This window comes from Heterocephalus glaber, unplaced genomic scaffold, assembly GCF_053883595.1.
Source record: "Heterocephalus glaber isolate CG9 unplaced genomic scaffold, H.glaber_assembly_v1.0 deba00001600, whole genome shotgun sequence".
Taxonomy (NCBI): Eukaryota; Metazoa; Chordata; class Mammalia; order Rodentia; family Bathyergidae; genus Heterocephalus; species Heterocephalus glaber.
The window spans coordinates 44,868,459-44,886,377 of NW_028258372.1; the positions used below are offsets into that span (position 1 = coordinate 44,868,459).

General features: G+C 51.0%; 2 protein-coding genes across 9 annotated transcripts in view; one reads left to right on the plus strand and one right to left on the minus strand.

Annotated features, from left to right (window-relative positions):
* Utp25 (UTP25 small subunit processome component) overlaps window positions 1-17,919 on the plus strand; it is a 93,878-nt gene that overhangs the window by 27,350 nt on the left and 48,609 nt on the right. The window contains exon 12 of one of the 7 annotated variants that reach the window (XM_021242488.2): window positions 5,499-6,721. The exons of 5 other annotated variants lie outside the window; for them this stretch is intronic. In XM_021242488.2, the coding sequence (XP_021098147.1) occupies window positions 5,499-5,529 (31 nt within the window). In that variant the 3' untranslated portion in view covers window positions 5,530-6,721. Of the gene's footprint in view, window positions 1-5,498; window positions 6,722-7,816; window positions 9,691-17,919 lie in introns of those variants that run through there. One more of the 7 variants, XM_021242489.2, reaches the window with a different exon arrangement.
* Window positions 1,535-17,640, minus strand: LOC110345346 (uncharacterized). Of its 2 annotated transcripts, XM_087194214.1 has the most exons (3): window positions 13,143-17,640; window positions 12,527-12,938; window positions 1,535-10,461 (listed from the first exon to the last, which is right to left on the minus strand). In XM_087194214.1, exons 2-3 carry the CDS (start codon window positions 12,925-12,927, stop codon window positions 10,434-10,436), a joined length of 429 nt encoding a protein of 142 aa, XP_087050340.1. In that variant the 5' UTR covers window positions 12,928-12,938; window positions 13,143-17,640; the 3' UTR covers window positions 1,535-10,433. The 2 variants fall into 2 exon arrangements, with proteins under 2 accessions (XP_087050340.1, XP_087050341.1); XM_087194215.1 differs by lacking the exon at window positions 13,143-17,640 and having other exon boundaries at window positions 12,527-12,985.

Sequence of the window (17,919 nt, forward strand, 5' to 3'; positions counted from 1 at the left end):
ACAATTCTCAACATACTCAGATTTCCATAATAAGTAGTCACCTCCTGCAAGGGTGGCACGGGCCAGAGTCTGCCAATCAATTGGGGTGAGCCAATTTTCTGCCACCGATTCTAGAATAGCCATGGTGTAAGGTGCAGTGGCCCCGTACTGAGCCGCAGCCGTTTTAAGCTCTTTAATAACCTTAAAATCAAAGCCGCCATGGTGTCTCCATGCCTGACCCTGTGCGTCAACAGTCTCAGTGACAGGGAAGGCTTCCACGGGCTCAAGTTCTAGGGGTACCTTTGACCCGGACGGCACCCTGGGGGTCGCCCCTCTAATGGGGGGTCGTGGCTTATGGGTGTCCTCTCTAGGGACATTTCCATGAGCCTTGCCTGTTCTTAAGCCCTCAAGCTGGGTAATAAGTTCTTGATGTTCCTTTTCTAACCTTATCTGTTCTTTTAGAAAGTCTATTTTGTCCCGGAGTTCCTTTTGGGGATCAACAACAGGATAGGCCAAAGCGGGAGTGCTGGGGCCTGGACGGATATAAGGAGGGGGGCACCCAGAGCCGCCCCGCAATGCTTCCCCCACAGACTCGTCAGTTCCGGAGTCCTTTTGGGGTGGATCTGGGGGCGGAGGCAAGCAGCGATAGGCTTGAAGGGAGGGATATAGGGGCGGAACCTCCCGCGAGGGTGGGGTTGCCTTAGAGGCAGTGATGGAAGAAGAGGAAGCGGGGGTCCGGCAAGGCTTTGCCTTATAGGGCTTGGCAGGGATCGCGGCCGTTTGGGATTGGTCCGAGGGAACGTTATGTCCGTCGGGGGCGGGATCATCATCACTGTCAAAGGACATCAAGTCCTCTTCCTCGTCTGGCGAGGAAGGCGTGGCCTTAACTGGCCTGGGTCCCGGCGCCATATTGGCGTCCCGGGGAACTGCGTCAGTGTCACCAGCGGGTGTCAGCTCCTCACCACTACGGAGGGCTACCTCCCCAACCTGTATAGCCTGAGCTACCAGTGGATCCCTTGCTTTTTGGGAAATAATATCATTAATCAAATTCCAATATGAGAACGCCGCAATCGGGACCTTCCCGGGTCCGCAAGTGGCATAATAATCCTGGAGAGCCTCCCCCACCTTTTTCCATCTCTCTTCGTCAATGGTTCCCTCAGCAGGGAACCAGGGACAGAGATGTTTAATAAAATCAAAAAATTTCAGCAATTGTTTGACTGTAACCTTTACCCCTCGTGCCTGTAATGTCTTCTTGAGACCTTGCACAAACAGTTCGTGCTGACTAATGCCCTGTCCCATAATCGCTGCTCAACTTACCGAGGTGCAAATAGACGGCAGGTCCACGTCAATCGCAAGCCTCTTCTATGTCGAGTATGCTCTTTGTTCCTCAATCTTAATCTTAGGGCCCCTGAGCAGCGTCCTTCACTGGATCCCCCGTTCTCTGGCCCCACGTTGGGCGCCACTTGTCCCGGCCCGCGGGTAAGTCAACGGAGACCCTAGAGGGGGAGCGAGGATGAGAGGGGACAGGGGACACGAGAGATGGAGACAAGACAGGTTTCTGATCAAGTCTCGTTTATTGCAGAAGCTGTTACAACATATATACCGTAGGGCTAGAGGGGAGGAGCAAGAGGAGGGTACTGGGGCTACTTCCTTGTTGCCGGGTAGATTTGTAGCAGGCCCGGATATGTCCATAAAAGGCACTCAAGATTTCCAGCGGGGGGGGGCAGGGCCCCCTACACTAAGCATGGTGGCGCACACCTGTAATCCCTGCACTGGTGAGACTCAGGCAGGAGGATTGCCATGAGTGCCAAGGCCAGCCTGGATTCTTGTTTCAAAAAACTAAAGGGAATAAAAAAAAAGATCTGGATGTGGTTGCACACACCTGTAGTCCCAGCATTCGGGAGGCTGAGGCAGAAGGATTGCTGCAAATTTGAGGCCACCCTGGGCTACCTAGTGAGTTCAGGGCCAGCCTGAACTACATAGCAAACCCTGTCGCAGAAAAACAATTTTATATTGAATTTCAACTCAACCTGGAAAAGAACATTTATTCAGTAATCTTTTAAAACTCATAATCATAAATGTTTTAATTTAGTTAAAGTACATTTAAAATCATAAAATAATTTCTATTCTATTTCAAGAAATTTTGTTGGAATTCAGTATTGAAATATTCATCTTCAACTCCATTGTCTTAGCATTGCTGTAGTCATTTTTTGAGTCAATGACAGATAAAAATGGAAATTAATTGCACTTAAAATTTTTTTTTTGTTTTGAAATGTTCTCAAGTGTGAAAATTACAAGTGCACAACCTGAGCCATTTGAAGGTGAAATGCCAACCCCATGGACATGGCACCTCTCTGTTCTTCAGTGTGTGTTTCCTGTGAACAGGTCCCGGTTCTGTGGAACCACAGGGAAGCCATGAGTTACATAAAGAACTTGCCATCAATACTCACTGCCAGTTGGTGTTGCTAGGTGTACCAATGAAGTCCTGAATGGCAGACAAACACAGTTTAGAGTCACCTGCTGCCTTTAGTTGTCATGTCTGGCTTGGTGTCTTTACTTGTGTCTTAGTTACTTTTCTTATTGCTGAGACAAAATATCAGACACCCAAGTTAAAGGAGGAAGGATTTATTGTACCTCACAGTTTGTAGGGGTTTCAGTTCATAATGAGCTGGATCCAAGGCAGAATGGCACATGGCAGAGGGGCATTGCAGAGGAGAAACAGTTCATGGTGGGCAGAAGTGAAATAGCAAGCAGCAAGCGACCAACAAGCTGCTCTTTCTGTCCCTTATTTCTAGCCCAGCTACATGCCCTTAGGGCGGGTAGCACTCACACCCAGGGTGGGCCTTCCCATTATTCACACCCAGAACTATGCTGAACTGTATTAATTGATATTAATGTGGACTATAGTTTCTTCTTTCATTGAGCAGGATGCAGTCTGTTGCTCTGTTTCTTCAGCTGCAACCCTGGCCTCAGACATGGCCAGTCAGCACACCTGCAAGTTGGGCCTTTGTCCCTTTGACATGTGCTCCTCCTCCACGGGCCTGCTGTGATTTTCCACAAGAAGGCGTTCCAGGCTGTGCACTGGTCCTGCTGTCTCAGTGGAAGTTTGTTTTGAAAGCTAAGCCTGGAGTGTGTGCCTGTGCTAGTGCACTCGCCTGGTCCCAGGCCACCTTGGGAATTGGAGCTGGGAGTGTTGTGCACGCACACACAAGTGCACACGTGACATCCCAGTGCTCCTGTGTCCGTATAGCGAGATCGGGAGCACAGCAGTACCTCAGTGCCAGTCTGGCTGCAGGGCTCCTCATTTCCCTCCTTTCTGTCGTTGCAGCTCTATTCTCAGACAGTGGCTCCAGCCACCCTCAGCGTAACAACCCCTAATTGCTGCAGATTTTCTTATTCATGGGCAAACTCACTTATCAGAAAACGTGACATTGGAGGGGTAGTTTCCCTGCTAAATCTTTACGTAAGAAGTTAGTTACACTGTTTTCCTCAGCACAAGTAAAACCACTTATCCTATATATAAGATCCTAAATTTCAAGAAATTTAGGTGACAGATGCAAGTCAAGCACACCAGTGCTAGATAAAACACTATATCCATGCCTGTGCCTTGTGGCCATTGGCATATTGTGCTTCTGCATTTATTTCCCTGGCTCAGGGAACAGCAAAAGGACTAATTAATCCTGTTTTCTATGTACGCATCACTCTCTCTGCGAACTTTCCCTGTCCGTTCACAAGCATTTCCAGCCTCCTTTGCTCTGCCCTGTGTTTACATGTGAGCTGGATTTCAGGTCCGTGCTGTCACTCCACAAATACATTTTCCTAAGCAGCCCTGGTGTTTGGAACCAAATCAGTCCCACTGCTCCTGGCTTGAAGAGAGCATTGAGGATGTCGGGTGTGAATGGAGTACTAGTGCTCTGTGTGACTCACCGCTAGAGAGAAGGTAGGCCTTGCTTGGGGTTGTCACTGGAATGGTTTCATTCAGAGGGGCCTGATGCTCGCCTGCTGTCTCACACGCCCATGGGAGAGGCCATAATAGCAAAGCAGGAGCTGGAACTAGACCGCCTTGGAATTCCTTAGGGCTCATTTGCAGCCAGGGAGGCCTGAGTAGTGACCACAGAGCAAGAATGGTCCGCATCCCGGGAAGAGACAGTAGGGAGCTGATCTGGGAAGTAGAACTTTCAAACTGGCTTATTTACCCATAGGAACACCTAGCTTATTAGCACTTTTCGTCTTGAGAGGAAAAAAGCTTTGAACTGTGAATGCTTCTCACAGCTGGCTGCACCATGTGCAATATTCAAAAAACAAGAAGAAGCTAATCATAGAGAACCAGCAGCGGGGCCTCAGCCCTCTGCGTGCTTCCAGAGGGCTTGTAATTGAGTGCAGATGGCCACAGCGGGGAAGGGGCTATATCCCTGCTGTGCCCTCCAGCCTGCAGGATGAAGGAGGGAGCTCCTGCAGGCCCACAGCCATAGCCCAGTGCATGCCCTCCTGGGGGAAGGAGTTGGGCTGCTGCGGGAGGAGAGGTGGTGCCGACCCGATGGTTGCCTCTACCCAGCTGCTGCAGCCACCCAAGCAGGGCTTGGGGCAGCCAAGCTTGGATTTGAGTAGTCGGGGGGGCTTGGACTGACAGGAGGCTTGGGGAGAGAGCTGCAGGCGGAAGTTGGTGATCGTCTGAGGAGCCTCCTCGTGCAGGCTTTGGGGGCTGCGAGGCGCCAGTGCCTTCCTGAAGCAGACTTGCTCAGGCGGGGCGGTCCCCTTCGCCTGGCTTGTGAAGTGTGAGTCCTGGGGCCCCTGGGGCCCTGGCCACTTCCCGTCCTTGCTATGGGAGGTAGAGGCGTGGGGAAGAACTGGGCTCGGGCCTCTTTCAGGCAGATGGTGGAGACCCCATAGTTAGAGGCTGTGCTCAAAAGGAGTCGGCCCTGCACCGGGGTCTGAGCCCGACCCTGGTGGGCAGCTCAGCGCAGCTACCCTCGGCTGGGAGAACCCGCTCCCAGGGGGCTGTGACCTGTTGGCCTATAGCCTGAGCTGACGTGGAGGGAGGGAAGGCGGATCGGGAAGCTGTGCCTGGCTCCTGCTTGTCTCTTTGCCTGCACCCGGCCCGCAGCTGTCTTACCTTCTGCTGGCCCAGGGGTACATGGAGCCCTCCCTGCGTCATCTGCCCCAGTGTCCTGCTCTGCCTGCAGGCTCGGCTGCCCTGGCCTGGAGCGATGGCCCTGGGCTTACAGCGCGTGTTTGTGTGCAGATGTTCATGGCTTCTGCCCCAGTTTTCAGTCATTGTACAAAGTCAGCTCTCCCTGGATTCTGAGGCAGACTTCAGCGCTGATGCGCTGTGGCTCCAAACAAGTCCCCAGCCACCACTCAGCTTTCTAGCCTTTATGAAAGTAGGGAAAGACCCCACTGAGAGAGGGACCGGCAGAGAAGTGGGAGAGGCTGCCATGGCCACCCTGTCCCTGGGCTTTGATGGGGTGACCCATCACCCAGTGAGAACACTTGGTTTCCCAACCCCTTCTTCCCAGCAGGAAGGTGGCGCCGGGGAGACTAAGCTCTTAAGCGCTGAGCAGCACCTGAGGAACACCGAGCTGGCTCTTCTGCTGGGCAGCCCTGAATGCCTGGGTGGTAACTGACTCCCGAGGGAAGAGGCTCTGCACGGATGGCACAGGAGGAGACAGCCGGGTCCTCGGTGTGCTGGAGCTGCCACGTCGGCCTTGGGCGGCCTCTCCTTGCCCTCCTACAGAAACGCAGAAGCCTCTTATTTAAGTCACTGAGGCTGGACTGATGGGGACCAGCGGCGGCCTCACAGACGACTCCTGACATCCGCAGGCTGTGCCTAGTCCCTGGGTTCCTTGCAGGCACCGGCTGCCATGCCATCCTCCCGTGTTGATGCTGTGAGGGACGAGCTCACTGTGACACATGCAGTCCACGCTGCACCCCTAGAATGAGGGGGACAAGCGTCCCTCGGGATTTATGGAGACAGCAGAAAAGTCAGACTTGAGCTCTCTGAAAGTTGGTGACCCTGCTTCTCAGTTCGAGGGTATTTCAGAGCAAAATCAGCCAGCAAATCAGAATCCTCACCTTGGGAGGAGCTAGAGACCTGTCCAGTCTGCCACTTGTTCCGTGGGTACCCGGAGGCTGCCTGAGAGGAGCCTTCAGCCTCGGCCTGGCCGCCCTCACGCTGCCCTTCACTGGCCTCCAGCCAGCTCCGATGGTCAGCACAGTGGGCTGCATCCTTGAGGCCTGGCTCCGTCTCTAAAGCTGCACCCACATCCTTCCTTCCACCTCCAGCTAGTTCAGGAGAGGGCCCTGTCCTGAGATCCGCTCCTATGGGCCGGCCAGCAGGCCTCGCTGCCTGCAGCTTTCTTCTCTGGAAACTCGTTCATTACTTCTAGTCTTTTAAGAAAGCAAGCCATATTCATTGAGCAAAGACAAGTAAAACTGGGAAAAAACCAAATTTACACCTGTGCTGGGCGAAGTGGTGCGCGACTATACTCCCTGCTACTCAGGAAGATGAGGCAGGTAGATTTCAGGTTTGAGGCCAGTCTGGGAAACTTGGCAGGACACAGTCTCCAAAAATAAAGATGGCAGAGGATGTGGCCCAGGGCTAAGGCACCTGTGGCTTCCATCCCCAGTGCACAAGAGAGTTGCACCTACTTGGTGGTAATTTAACATCTTACTGTTTCCTCCCAGATTCTTTGCTGCCTGAGTAATAGCCAACTCTGTACAAACACACTTTTTTTTTTTTTTAATACACATACACACTTGCTGTAGAAGGTGGTTTTGTCTAGTTATCTGCTGAGCACAGTGCTTGGAACATTATAATAGAAGGTAGCACTGGTTGGAGCTCTTAGGAAGTGCCAGAAACTTTGGAGCCCTTCTCTTGTGTGCATCAGCCCTCATACCCATGTGACAGGGAATCACTGCTCCTCCCCACCCCAGAGGAGGAGTCTGGCCCTTGGAGACCTGAGGACCTCGTGTCATCAGGAGCACAGCCAGGGTTGTGAGCACAAAGCAGTCTGACCCATGAATCTCCATCATCGTTTACTGGATAATCCCCCCAAATAAACACGGAAGTACCCAGTAAACACCAGCTCATTACTGTCATTACCCTTTTCAGGGAGCAAGCTCCTGAGTTGCTGAACTCTTAGAGGACTAATGGGGATGATAGTGTTTTCTTTGGGCGAGTTGTCATAAAATTCAGTGGTTCAGTGTACATCCCTGTGGGTAGTGTGTCACTCTAACGGGATCCATGCTTCTGAAAAGTTTAATGTTTCATATCAGAATTATTTAAACTCTGCTGTCCTGCTTCTCCTTGGTCCATGGAGCTTCACCCAGAGAAATTAAATTCTTAATATCAGTCCAAATAAAAATTAGGGAGATCGTGTTTCTTGAAACACAGTACACGGAGAGCAGCATAATGGGTTAAATCATGGGCACAGAAGCCAGGCTGCCTAGGTTTAACTTGTAAGGTCAGAGCAAGGCACAACGAGACCGCCGAGGCAGGCAGAGGCTAAGCAACATGCCATGAGCTTCTTGCCGTCTGGGTGCAGAGGGCCGAGGGTGAGAGGGCCGAGGGTGAAAAGGCCGCTGGCACTGCGAGGAGGGCGTGCCTGGCTGGCACAGGGGAGTTTAGGTAGGGAGGGGGCACTGGCCGACGGGTGGGAGATTTTAGAGCCCGGCGGGGCGGTGCTGGGCTGGGCTGGCTGATACCCAGGGTGGTGGGGAGCAGCGGGCGGCTGCGGCTTCTTTTTCTTTTCCGATGTTAACACTTTGGGTTATTTCTTTCCATTTTAACTACTTTTGTAGTATAATTATGTAAATTATGATTTGATTCTTATTTCAGAGTGCGTGACAACCTGTGAAGAGAGTGAAGCCAAGAGGCCCTAGGACAAAACCCCAGTGCACTCTGGGATTGTGAAACTAGGGGGGCTGCAAATGCAACTTAGGAAAACTAGGCATGGGGCACCCTAAAGGGATTTTAGTGCTGAAGCAACTTTATAATACCCAAGTGGACATTGTTTGACTATGTGCTATGTGCACTAATGTCTGAAGATCCAAGAAATATGTGACAGCCGCCTTTAAATAGAAAGTCAAAGCTTCTGCACATTTCTTATGTTCCCTGTTGGCTGAACGTGGCCCAGTTGAAAAGCAGTTGTGTTAGGGTAGGGAAAAGCACGGCTCTTATAGCTTTTGTTCACTAGTTGTTATGTTCACAGGAAATTGTTCAAGAACAGTTCTCCTTATGTTAGGCTTGCCCACAAATGCTGCTTAGGTCACTGTCTAGATTATTTGCAGCCTAAATGCCAACTCTATAAATTCAGTCTGTCAAGTGACAGTGTTTGCTGTAGCATGCATACATGATCAACCTTTAAAATTTATTTATACTCCATTCCCCTTCTCTAGCCAGATTAAATTCTCCTTTCCTAAGCTATTTAGGTCTCACTTCAGACTGGCAGAATTCAACGTTTTAGACAACCACAGGGCAACAGTGGCTCTACTTACTTCCAGTTCCCAACTGATTTGTATTTGGGCTACCAAACAGCAAGAGAAATTTAGAAAGTTTTCTGAAAATAAACATTATCTCACTGTGTTCCTTCAGGTAGCAGAATATGAATCAGTCATGCCATGAAAATCAGTGAATTCTTATGGGCTCTTAGATCCTTCCATTCAGTCCCAAGAAACAGTTCCTGGGAGACTGCAAATGGCAAATACATATTCTTTTGACTAATCTGTCTGTCACATCTTAACATGCATGCTGGACTCCCACGGAAATAAATACTATATTAACTGGCTGCATTACTAAGCTGAAAACTACCTAAGCAATTTTCAGGTTTATATTTGGATTAAAATTAGCCATGAAAAGTAAAGGGAAAGAATGGCATAACATAAAGAGAATTGTTTCTTAAAATGGTCACTTTTTACAAAGTTGTTCAAAAACTGCCTTGAAAACTTCCCAGAGAAAGTATTACTGCTAATGGTTGGATGTGAGGGCTCAATAAGATGTTTACTTCTGATTCAGCTACATTTATTTGTGCATTCCTTGTAAAGTGACTGACACTTTCTGTATCTGAGTATGTATAAAATACAACAGCCCACACCCAGCTACTGGCCTTTGGACTTTGTCATTAGGCGAGATTCCTTGAGATGCTTATTATGACAAGCTTGATTGCTCATTGGAAATTGCTGTCTAAACTTCCTACAGAAATTATAGTGCTGCTGTTAGGGTTTTATTATTTGTTGAAATTTGCCTAACAGACTCTTGATAAAATAAATACATAACTCAAGGGAAGAAATTGTTGCTTTTCAAAATATAGCATGGGTTAGTTTTGAAAAATAAACACTAAATTATACGTTCAAAGAACTCTACACATTTTTACCTTTTAAAAATAATCATGAAAGATTAATTATGGATATAAAATAGGCTGTTACAATAGCAAAAGGAAAATCCGGATACCTACTGGGTTATGGCATATTGAGGTATTTCTCTCCATTAAATATACTTGATGTATCATTATACTTTGAACATTAGTATCATTAGTATCATTTGAATATTAGTTGGTATTGTTACATTTGATCATTCTGTTATTGCAATGGTAATACTCTTGCTGTATTAAGTGTTGTTTATCAGTGGTACGGCTCCAACCAACCTGAAAAGGATGAATCTTCCATTTCTTTTGTATGCCTGGAATAAACAGAATCAGTGTTTACTAGCTTTGGTATCCTTGTAAAGATTTCTGATTTGTTGATTTGTTGGCTTCCATTCTCTCATCTTCCATGAGGGTCTTCCTTATATTCTTACAGTCTTTCTTTTCCTGCTATTGACTTTTCTATTTCAGTTATACTGAGGAAAAGTCCTCATTCTTATTACGTCAAGGACACATATTTAGTTAAAAGAAGTAACTTCTCTCTAAGGGGCCAGCTTGTTTAGCAGGAGAGAAAAATCTTTTAGAGTTTGTAGTAAGCATTGGCTTTTAAAGGTGTTTTTTTAGTTCTTGATGTCTGGACCACTGCTTGCAAGGCTATTAGAGATCACCTGTAGAGAAGTAGAGGTGCTAGTGCTGAGCCAGTCTGTGAAGGTTAGTGAATTCTCAGTCCACAGGGTTCTTCGGACCAATGCTGGGATGGATTACTGCTCTGAGAATCAGCAGCTTGAAACTATTGGACTCAATAGAGCAGATACCTTCTGCACAGCTGTGAGCCACTGCGGCTCAGGATACATAACATGGCAGTGGCCAGAGAGGCAGACCCATGACTACCCTAAGAGAATTTATCAGACTGGTTATGAAGACTCCACTTACGTCTTGTTTAAAATATGATCTCTCAGCAGCAAAAGCCTCTGTTCTTCATCCCTGCACTGTGTCCTTTTCAAAGTAGGACAGGGTGATACCTCGCCCGGGAGGCTGATTCTTCCAGTTTGAGCACAGCATTTAGGCTAGAAGAGCATAGCTGAGTACTTCATGTCAGCACTGCTGGTGGTAATCACAGGATCTGTGGAGCACAAGTCACAGCGTGTATCACAAGCTCTACAAGAAAACTGGCTTAACACAGACAGAGCTCTGCTTAGCATTTGTGGAGTCTAGATCTTATCCCACCCAACTTTTTTTGAAAAGTCATTACATGCAGAATAGAATAGAATAGTTTCATTATTCTAGTTATCAACACTGTATTAACTTGGGGGTAGGAATGGCTGTCTTTAGTTATGCTATTCTACGTTAAACAACCTTGTCATTTAAATCTGCCCATGATACAGATTGCCAGTATTTTATCCCAACATGAAATTACTATTTGTCACTTGCCATGAGTTTTTAATTTCTATAAAATGAATCTTTTTCTTTGTGATTTGAGTTCCCTGGTCTGCTTAGCTTCAACCTTACTATCACACGCCTTTTTAAATCTTCCTATATTCTCTTAGACTTATTCTTTTTATATTTGTGAAGGGAAATAATCTGCATCTCAGGCTCTCTAGTTTTCCTTCCCTTAAGTGGATTGCTAGGCAGGCAGTTTTCTTTAAAATGAAGATGAGTTGACTTTTGTTCTTTCAAAAGTCTAGCCTAATTCTGTTCTTCAAAAGCACTTACTTTGCTTAGAGTACATTTTTATAAGCAAGTTGAATAACTGTACAACCAGTCTCTAATTAGAAGGTCTAATAAATCCAGAGATGATGCATTATAGTGACCATGGACACAATCTGATCCCTAAAGCCTGCTTCAGTCTAATGCTCAGGGAAAACAGCAAACAAAAGGCCTCAGTATTAGGGGGAGACTAAGTTCTGCAGAGCAGGTAAAGGTCCTGTTTACTCCTTCCAGAAAGCAGAGGAGAAAGGATTTTCAGATTATCAATGATGCCCTCGACCTTGTATGGCACAGAACTGCAATAAATAAGGCTTTCCCTTTTTAAAGGCCTAAATTAGACAGTGGAACCACGGGGCTGAGAATGAACAAAAAGAAAAGCTTAGGTTTTGACGCAAAGAATGACATCAGGCCATGGCAAGACCGGAGTCTTCTTCAGAAACTCTGGGTTTGGGCAGTGTGGCCGCAGCACCACGGCTCCCGGGCCTCCAAAGCTCGAAGGCCGGGCTCTGAGGACGAGGCCCTAGCTGGCTCCCCCCGCCTCGTCCCGCGCCTTCGGCCTCGAGTCACCAGGTCGGCGCTCGGGCGACACAGATGTCCCTGGCTGACGGCACGGGCCCGAGGTAACCCGGCTGGTCTGGCGCGTCCCTCGGACGCCGGCCTCCGCGTGGCGCGCTCCCAGGTGGCGGGTGCGATGGCCCCTTCCCCGCAGGCTTCCGGCGCCCCCGTCGGCCCCACCAGGAGCCCCTCCCGCGCAGCCCTCGCCCTTCGGCAAGCGCTGCAGCTTCTTGTTGCCTCTGCTCCTGTGGGTGCCGGGAGCCGGGCTGCTGGGGGAGGGTGGGGTCCGACTTGGGGACTTTCGGCAAATGTGTTCACCTCTCAGTGCCCCATTGCCATATGTAAAGTAGAAATGACGATAGTTGTCTTTTGAGTTACAATTAAATTAACCCATTCAGGCCCCTTAGGAGAGAATCTGACATATAGTAAATCCCCAATAAATCTGGGTTTCTTTGGGGACAAGATCTTGCCATCTTGCCTTGATTGACCTTGAGCATGTGATCCTCCTGCCTCAGCCTCTCAAGCAGCTAGGATTACACGAGTGCAGCACTGCACCAGGTTGCTCAAAAAACGAACCGGTATAGCTAGTAATATAGTGTAATAGTAATATAGTATAAATATAGCTAGTAATGCAGATCTTTCACTTTATAATTAAACAATGAAGTTCTGACGGCGTCGTGATTTTGCATTATTTTTACATGCCTCACACTTTTCAAGTGAAAGATTTTGAGAGGATGCTTCAGAAAATACGCACAGTAATGGGGATTTTGCCCAGAATTCCGGCTGGAGGAAGCTCGCGAGCGTTACGCGGCGTGAACACCAGGTGGCGCCGGGCGCCTCTGCGCGTGCGCAGCCTGTCGCGGCCGGGAGCTCCTCGGTTTTCTTGTAGGGAAAGTGCACCGTTTGAAAAGGTGCGAGCAGTTTACCCGCTCAGGGCCTGCGCGTTGTGCAAATGGCTCCATCGCTGGGTGGTGTGCTCATTTCGAGATCGTCGTGGAGCAGCGGCGTCGTGCTCTGCGGCCCTAGGTCGCCTAGGCCGGCCTGGAGCGCCTCGCCTGCAGCCCGGCCGCGCCCGCCGCAGCCCCCGGTCGTTTTCGCGGGGTCCTCGCTCCGCCGGCGAAGGCGGGGCGCAGGCCGCACCTCCGGGGCTCGGCCGCTCCCCAGGCGCCCAGGCCCGCGCTCCCCCGCCACCCGGCCTGCGAGCGCCGGGGCTGTGCGAGGCACTTAGGCCGCAGCGGCGGATGAAAGGGACCTGCTTCCTGTACTCAGAGTTGGAGGCTGGAAGAGTTGAATCCCCTGAACGCTGCACTAAAATATGGTCTCCCATGGTGTTAAACGCTGGAAGAAAATAAAGCAGGACGAGGGAAGAGAGCCCTTAGGCCGGCCTGCCCCGCCCCCATCCCCGCCCCCATCCCCGCCCCCACTCTTCTGCCCCTTCCGGACTGCTCGTTGGCCGGCCCGCGTCTGCTCCGAGGCTGAGGGTATTATTCGCTGTGGTCTTGCTGTTGCGTCGTCCCCCTGCAGAAATGCTCCCCCACATACCGGAGAGGAGAGCTGACGTGATCGCCCCAGACAGCCACGCGCCCCGCCGGTTTGCCAGTGACAGGCCTCAGGATGGGAGTGAAGAGAGGCGGGCGCCTCCGAGCCAGGACGGAGGAGCTGCCGGCAGAGTGTGTGTGTGTCTGTATCAGAGGCACAGAGCAAGGGGAAACCATTTTTCTAGTAGGAAGGATCCGGTCTCTGCCCAGGAAATTTTCTTTTGGTTAGGAGGCCGGGTTTCTGGGAGCCACCTGGATGCAGGCATTTGCACATCCGGGAGGCGCGGTGGCCAGGAGCTGTGGCCCTCAATGCCCTGCCCATCCGCAGCCACCGCAGGGCCCAGCTCAGCACCGGAAGCGCACAGTCATGCTGTTAATGAGATGCTCAGAGCCAGCACAGTGCTTCCCTGGGGTGCTAATCATTTCCCAGAAAGAAGGACACCTGTCACTGAGCCCCTCCCAGCCCCGGAGGAGCAGACTGTGTCTGTCAGGAAGCTAGGGGCACAGGCTGAGTCTGGCCTCTGTGATTTAGCTCCTGTGGTTAGGGAAGAGCCTGAGACTCTGGAGCACAGGCCAGCAGCGCAGCGCGGGGTCGCCTCCTTCCGCGCAAGAACACGGGGCACGCGGAGGAAATACCGACCGAGCTGCTGCTTCTCCAGGGACAGATTCCAGCTGCACCACAGAGAACTCATGGAGTGTGACAGCTCCCTCATTCCGTCTACACAAGCAGGATGATTACCCACATACTAATTTATGCTGTTTTTATTGCTGTACATGTTCCTGCACATTTTAACCAGGTGTTAACCATTTCTTTGTGCTCCTTGCCTTGGAGACCTTTGGAGAAGACATAAAACAGTGTCTTCAGGGCCAAAAGAACATAGTTGGGTAGTTCTAGGGGTAGAAGACATTGAAGCGAGGGATGGAGGGAAGGCTACAGAGCAGCCGAGTTAGCTTTCTGTCACTGGCAAAATGCCTGAGGAAGTCAACTCAAGGGAGGAGAGATTTGCGTTGGCTCACAGCTTTGGAGGTTTCAGTGCCTGGGTGGCTGGCTCCATGGCTTCTGGTGAGGCAGCACATCGCGGTGGGGGCGTTGCGGAGGGAAGCTGCTCATCTCTGGTAGCTGGAAGCAGACAGACAGCGAGCGTGTGAGAAGAGTGGGGACAGACACCCTCCGGGGATTGCTCCCAGTAATCTGCACCCTCTAGACTCGGCCTCCTGGAGCTCCGGTACTTCCCGGGAGTCATTTCATTTATGAATCTATTAATAGATTAATCCATCGATGGGATCAGAGCCCTCTTGACCCCACCTCCCCACAGCCTTCTAAACATTGTTGCCACGGGGACCAAGCCACCAACATACGAGCCTGTGGGGGGCTCCGGGTTCCAACCGTGGCAGCAGCGAAGGAGGAGTGGTAGGGGCTGCTTCTCGAACAGAATCGGTGACACTGCCTTCTGTGAGGGCTCGCAGGGGTCTGGCTGATGGGAACTGCAGAGACCAGAGTAACTGGAGACAGAGTTCTCTTCGGTTCTGGAGGCTGAAAGCCCAAGGTCAAAATGTCAGCCGCCCAGGTTTCTTCTGAGGCCCATCTCCTTGGCGTGTGCATGGCCATCTTCTCCCTGCTTCTTCACATGTCCTTCTGTGTGTGTCTGTGTCCTAATCTTAGGAGGACACACGTCCTGGTGGACCGAGGCCTGCTGTAATGAGCTCATTGCACCTTCACTACTTTTTTAAAAGATTGTCTCCAAATACAGACACATTCTGAACTACCGTCCTGGAGGTCAGGGTCCCGACGTGTGAATCTGTGGCGGATGCAGTTCAGTGCCTAACAGGTAGTCACACTCCCACTCTTCCCAGTCTCCATCCAAACACAGACTCAGCAGTCTGTCAGAGAAAGGCCACGGCCCTAATCATTTTCCCATTGCTGGGGAAAAACGCCCACCACTCCCAACTTAGAGGGCAGAGCTTGATTTCCACTCACAGTTTCAGCACATGGTCGGCTGCTCCGAGGCGGGTAGGATGGCAGCCCGACATGGCAGAGGAGAAGCTGCTCGCCTCATGGCAGCCAGGAAGTCGCAAGAGAAGGGAGAAGCCTTGCACAGGAACACAGCCCTCCAGGTCACGCCCCAGGGACCACCTCTGCCCAGGCCCCACTTCCCCACAGCGAATCCAGCCACTGGACTGCCCCACTGCTGAGTAGAGCAGCCCCACGGTGCTCCCCCCGGGCGAGAACTTGGGGACATTTCAGACATAAACCCTAACAGCCGCTTGCTTACAGAGGAGACCATGTTTCCGGAAGGAAACACCGTCAGGCCTGTGGACAAGTGGCGGGAGGGGAAGCTGAAAATCTGTCCCCTCTTTTGCCAGTGCTGGGAGTTGGACCCTCCAGGGCTTCCTACCAAGCCAGCCCTTTTCTTACTGGTTTAAGACAGGGTCTCATTAAGTTGCCCAGGCTGGGCCAAAACTTGCAGTCTTGTACCCCAGCCTCCCAGAGTGCCAAGGATACAGGCTTGACCACCATGACTTGTTTAAAAATCAGCGGCTTTTGGTGTTTCCGGCAGCACCTGGGCTGCCAGAAAGGCTGCCACCTGTGTGCTCCCTTCTGGCCTCCCTCTTCTTTGCGAACAGTGAATAGCAGGGCGAAGTATTCTGATGCTTTTGTTTTCTTTTTCCGGCTACTCCCCAGGACAGTCTGTGAGGCATCTTTGCAGAAAGCTACCGTAGAAAAGTGGCCCAGACTTGTAAGCAAGTAGCCTTTAAGAAAGTCTATGGAGCCATTTAGTGGGAACTGCCTGGGCCTGGAGATCGGTCCCTCCCTTGCCCCAGGGACACCGCTGTCCACTGCTGGGTCGCCCAGCCCTGCCCAGACCTCTGCGTGGACCCTCACCAGCCTCTCCTTAGTAACTCATTTCGGCACCCCGTCTGGACCAGCTGTACGTCTCTTGTTTAAAAAACAGCTTTGTTGAGATAAAACTCACAAACCACCCAATTCACCCATTTACTGTGTACGACCAGATATTTTTAGAATATTTACAAATGTGTGCAAACAGCAAGGTCACCAAGGTCAACGTTAAACATTTTCACCACCTGAGAGAAACCTCATTCATACCTTTTAGATATTACCCTCCTTCCCCACCCACTCTGGAGCGATTGCCAGTCACCCTTCTGTGTATTTCCTTGCTCTGTCTCTTTCATATAAATAGAATGGCGTAGCACGAGCTCTTTCATGACTGGCGTCTTTCACACAGTGTAGTGTTTTCAGGATTCTCCCCGGTGTATCCTCTTTCGGTATTTCATTCTTTTTTTGCCGCTGATCAATATACTGCTGTACAGATGTAACACACTTTGTCTGTGCCTTCATTTGTCAGTTGCTGGGCTTTGGGTGGTTCCCTCCTTTTGGTTATCATGGATGATGCTGCTGTAAACATTCCGGTATGCGGGCACATGTCATCATGTCTGTTGTGCCTGTACCTAGCTAGGAGTGGAGTTGCTGGATTGTATGGTTGCCCCATCTAGCTCTTTGAGGATTTGCCGCACTGTTCCCCAAAGTACCTGTGTCGGAGCTGTTGCAGGGTTCTTATTTCTTGACGTGCACACTGACGCCTGTAATCTAAATTTTTTTTTTTTGGTACCAGGGATTGAACTCAGGTCCTTGTACTTTTGGGGCAGGCAGCGGAACCGCTGAGCTGAATCCCGGCCCTGGGGATCTTTAATTCTAGCCATCCCACTGGGAGTGCATTATACCTCATCATGGTTTGATTTTTGTTCTCCTTGGTGACTAATGAAGTCAAACATCTTCTCACATACTCACTGGCACATAGGTCTCTCTTTCTGCTCTCAACTGCTTCGTGGGGTAAGTGGATTTTGTGTTTTCCATTTTCCAGATGCAGAGAATGAGGGCCAGAGCAGAAAAGTAAAGACCTGTGAGTGGGGGGCAGATGAGGACGTGAACCCTGAGGGTGGGCCTTCCTGCCTCATCGTTCGGAGCCCCCATGCGATCGATTGGGCTGAGGAGCGGGAAGGCGGGGCCGGGGCTCTGGGGAGGAGGAAATGTGCTGCTCAGCCTCAGGCGCTTTGTGCTGCCGCGCGTAATCTCCTGTGCCTGTGCACATGGCTACTTTGTGGAGAGCAAGCAACAGCCAGGTTCTCTCAAGTCTGGGCCGCCCCACGCGATGGTACAGCAGCCAGGAGAACTCCGCTGGGGAGGAGCCTGAGCCGCTCGGACGCAGCGCAGCCCCGAGTAGCTGGATGTGAGGGCCGGGCGGGCCCCAGCGGCCTCCTGTACAGAGTGGGTTGGTTTCCCACCTCGCCACGCCTGGCTTCTCATCCGAGTGAGCACGGCCTGGGCCTCTCCTAGCTCCTTCCTTCTCCAGTCTGCCTTTGTCCCACCTGGAAGACACGGGAGAGTCCACGTCGCCCAAGTCAGTCTCGGAGCCGGGCCCGGAGAGGGCTCAGGAGCCTGCCCAGCCCAGGAATCTTATCCTTTCCCTCCAGGAGCCGTGTGCTGCTGCCCCACCCTCGGCACACACTCGTGCATGCACACACTTGGGCACATGTGCACGGACATTCCTGCAGCTCTGCTGCCGGCTGAAGGGCCCTCTCCAGTGTGAGACACCAGGGTGAGGAGCCAGAGGCCAGCTGAGCAGCTGCTCTCCAGGCTTCCGCTCATCCCCAGCGAGGGTCTGCCGAGCCACCTAGAGGCTCCAAGTGACAGCCAGTCCTGCGGGACAGGACTCGGCCACAGCGTGAAGAGCAGCCCCGCCGAGCAAGAGGCTGGCTGCCGA

Bases quoted from the DNA above. Each gene is read 5' to 3' on its own strand.
- LOC110345346 (XM_087194214.1), bottom strand. From the start codon at position 12,927: ATGGGAGACCATATTTTAGTGCAGCGTTCAGGGGATTCAACTCTTCCA. The intron at 10,462-12,526 runs GTAAACTGCTCG...TGTGCTCCACAG, and splicing joins AACGCGCAGGCCCTGAGCGG to ATCCTGTGATTACCACCAGC.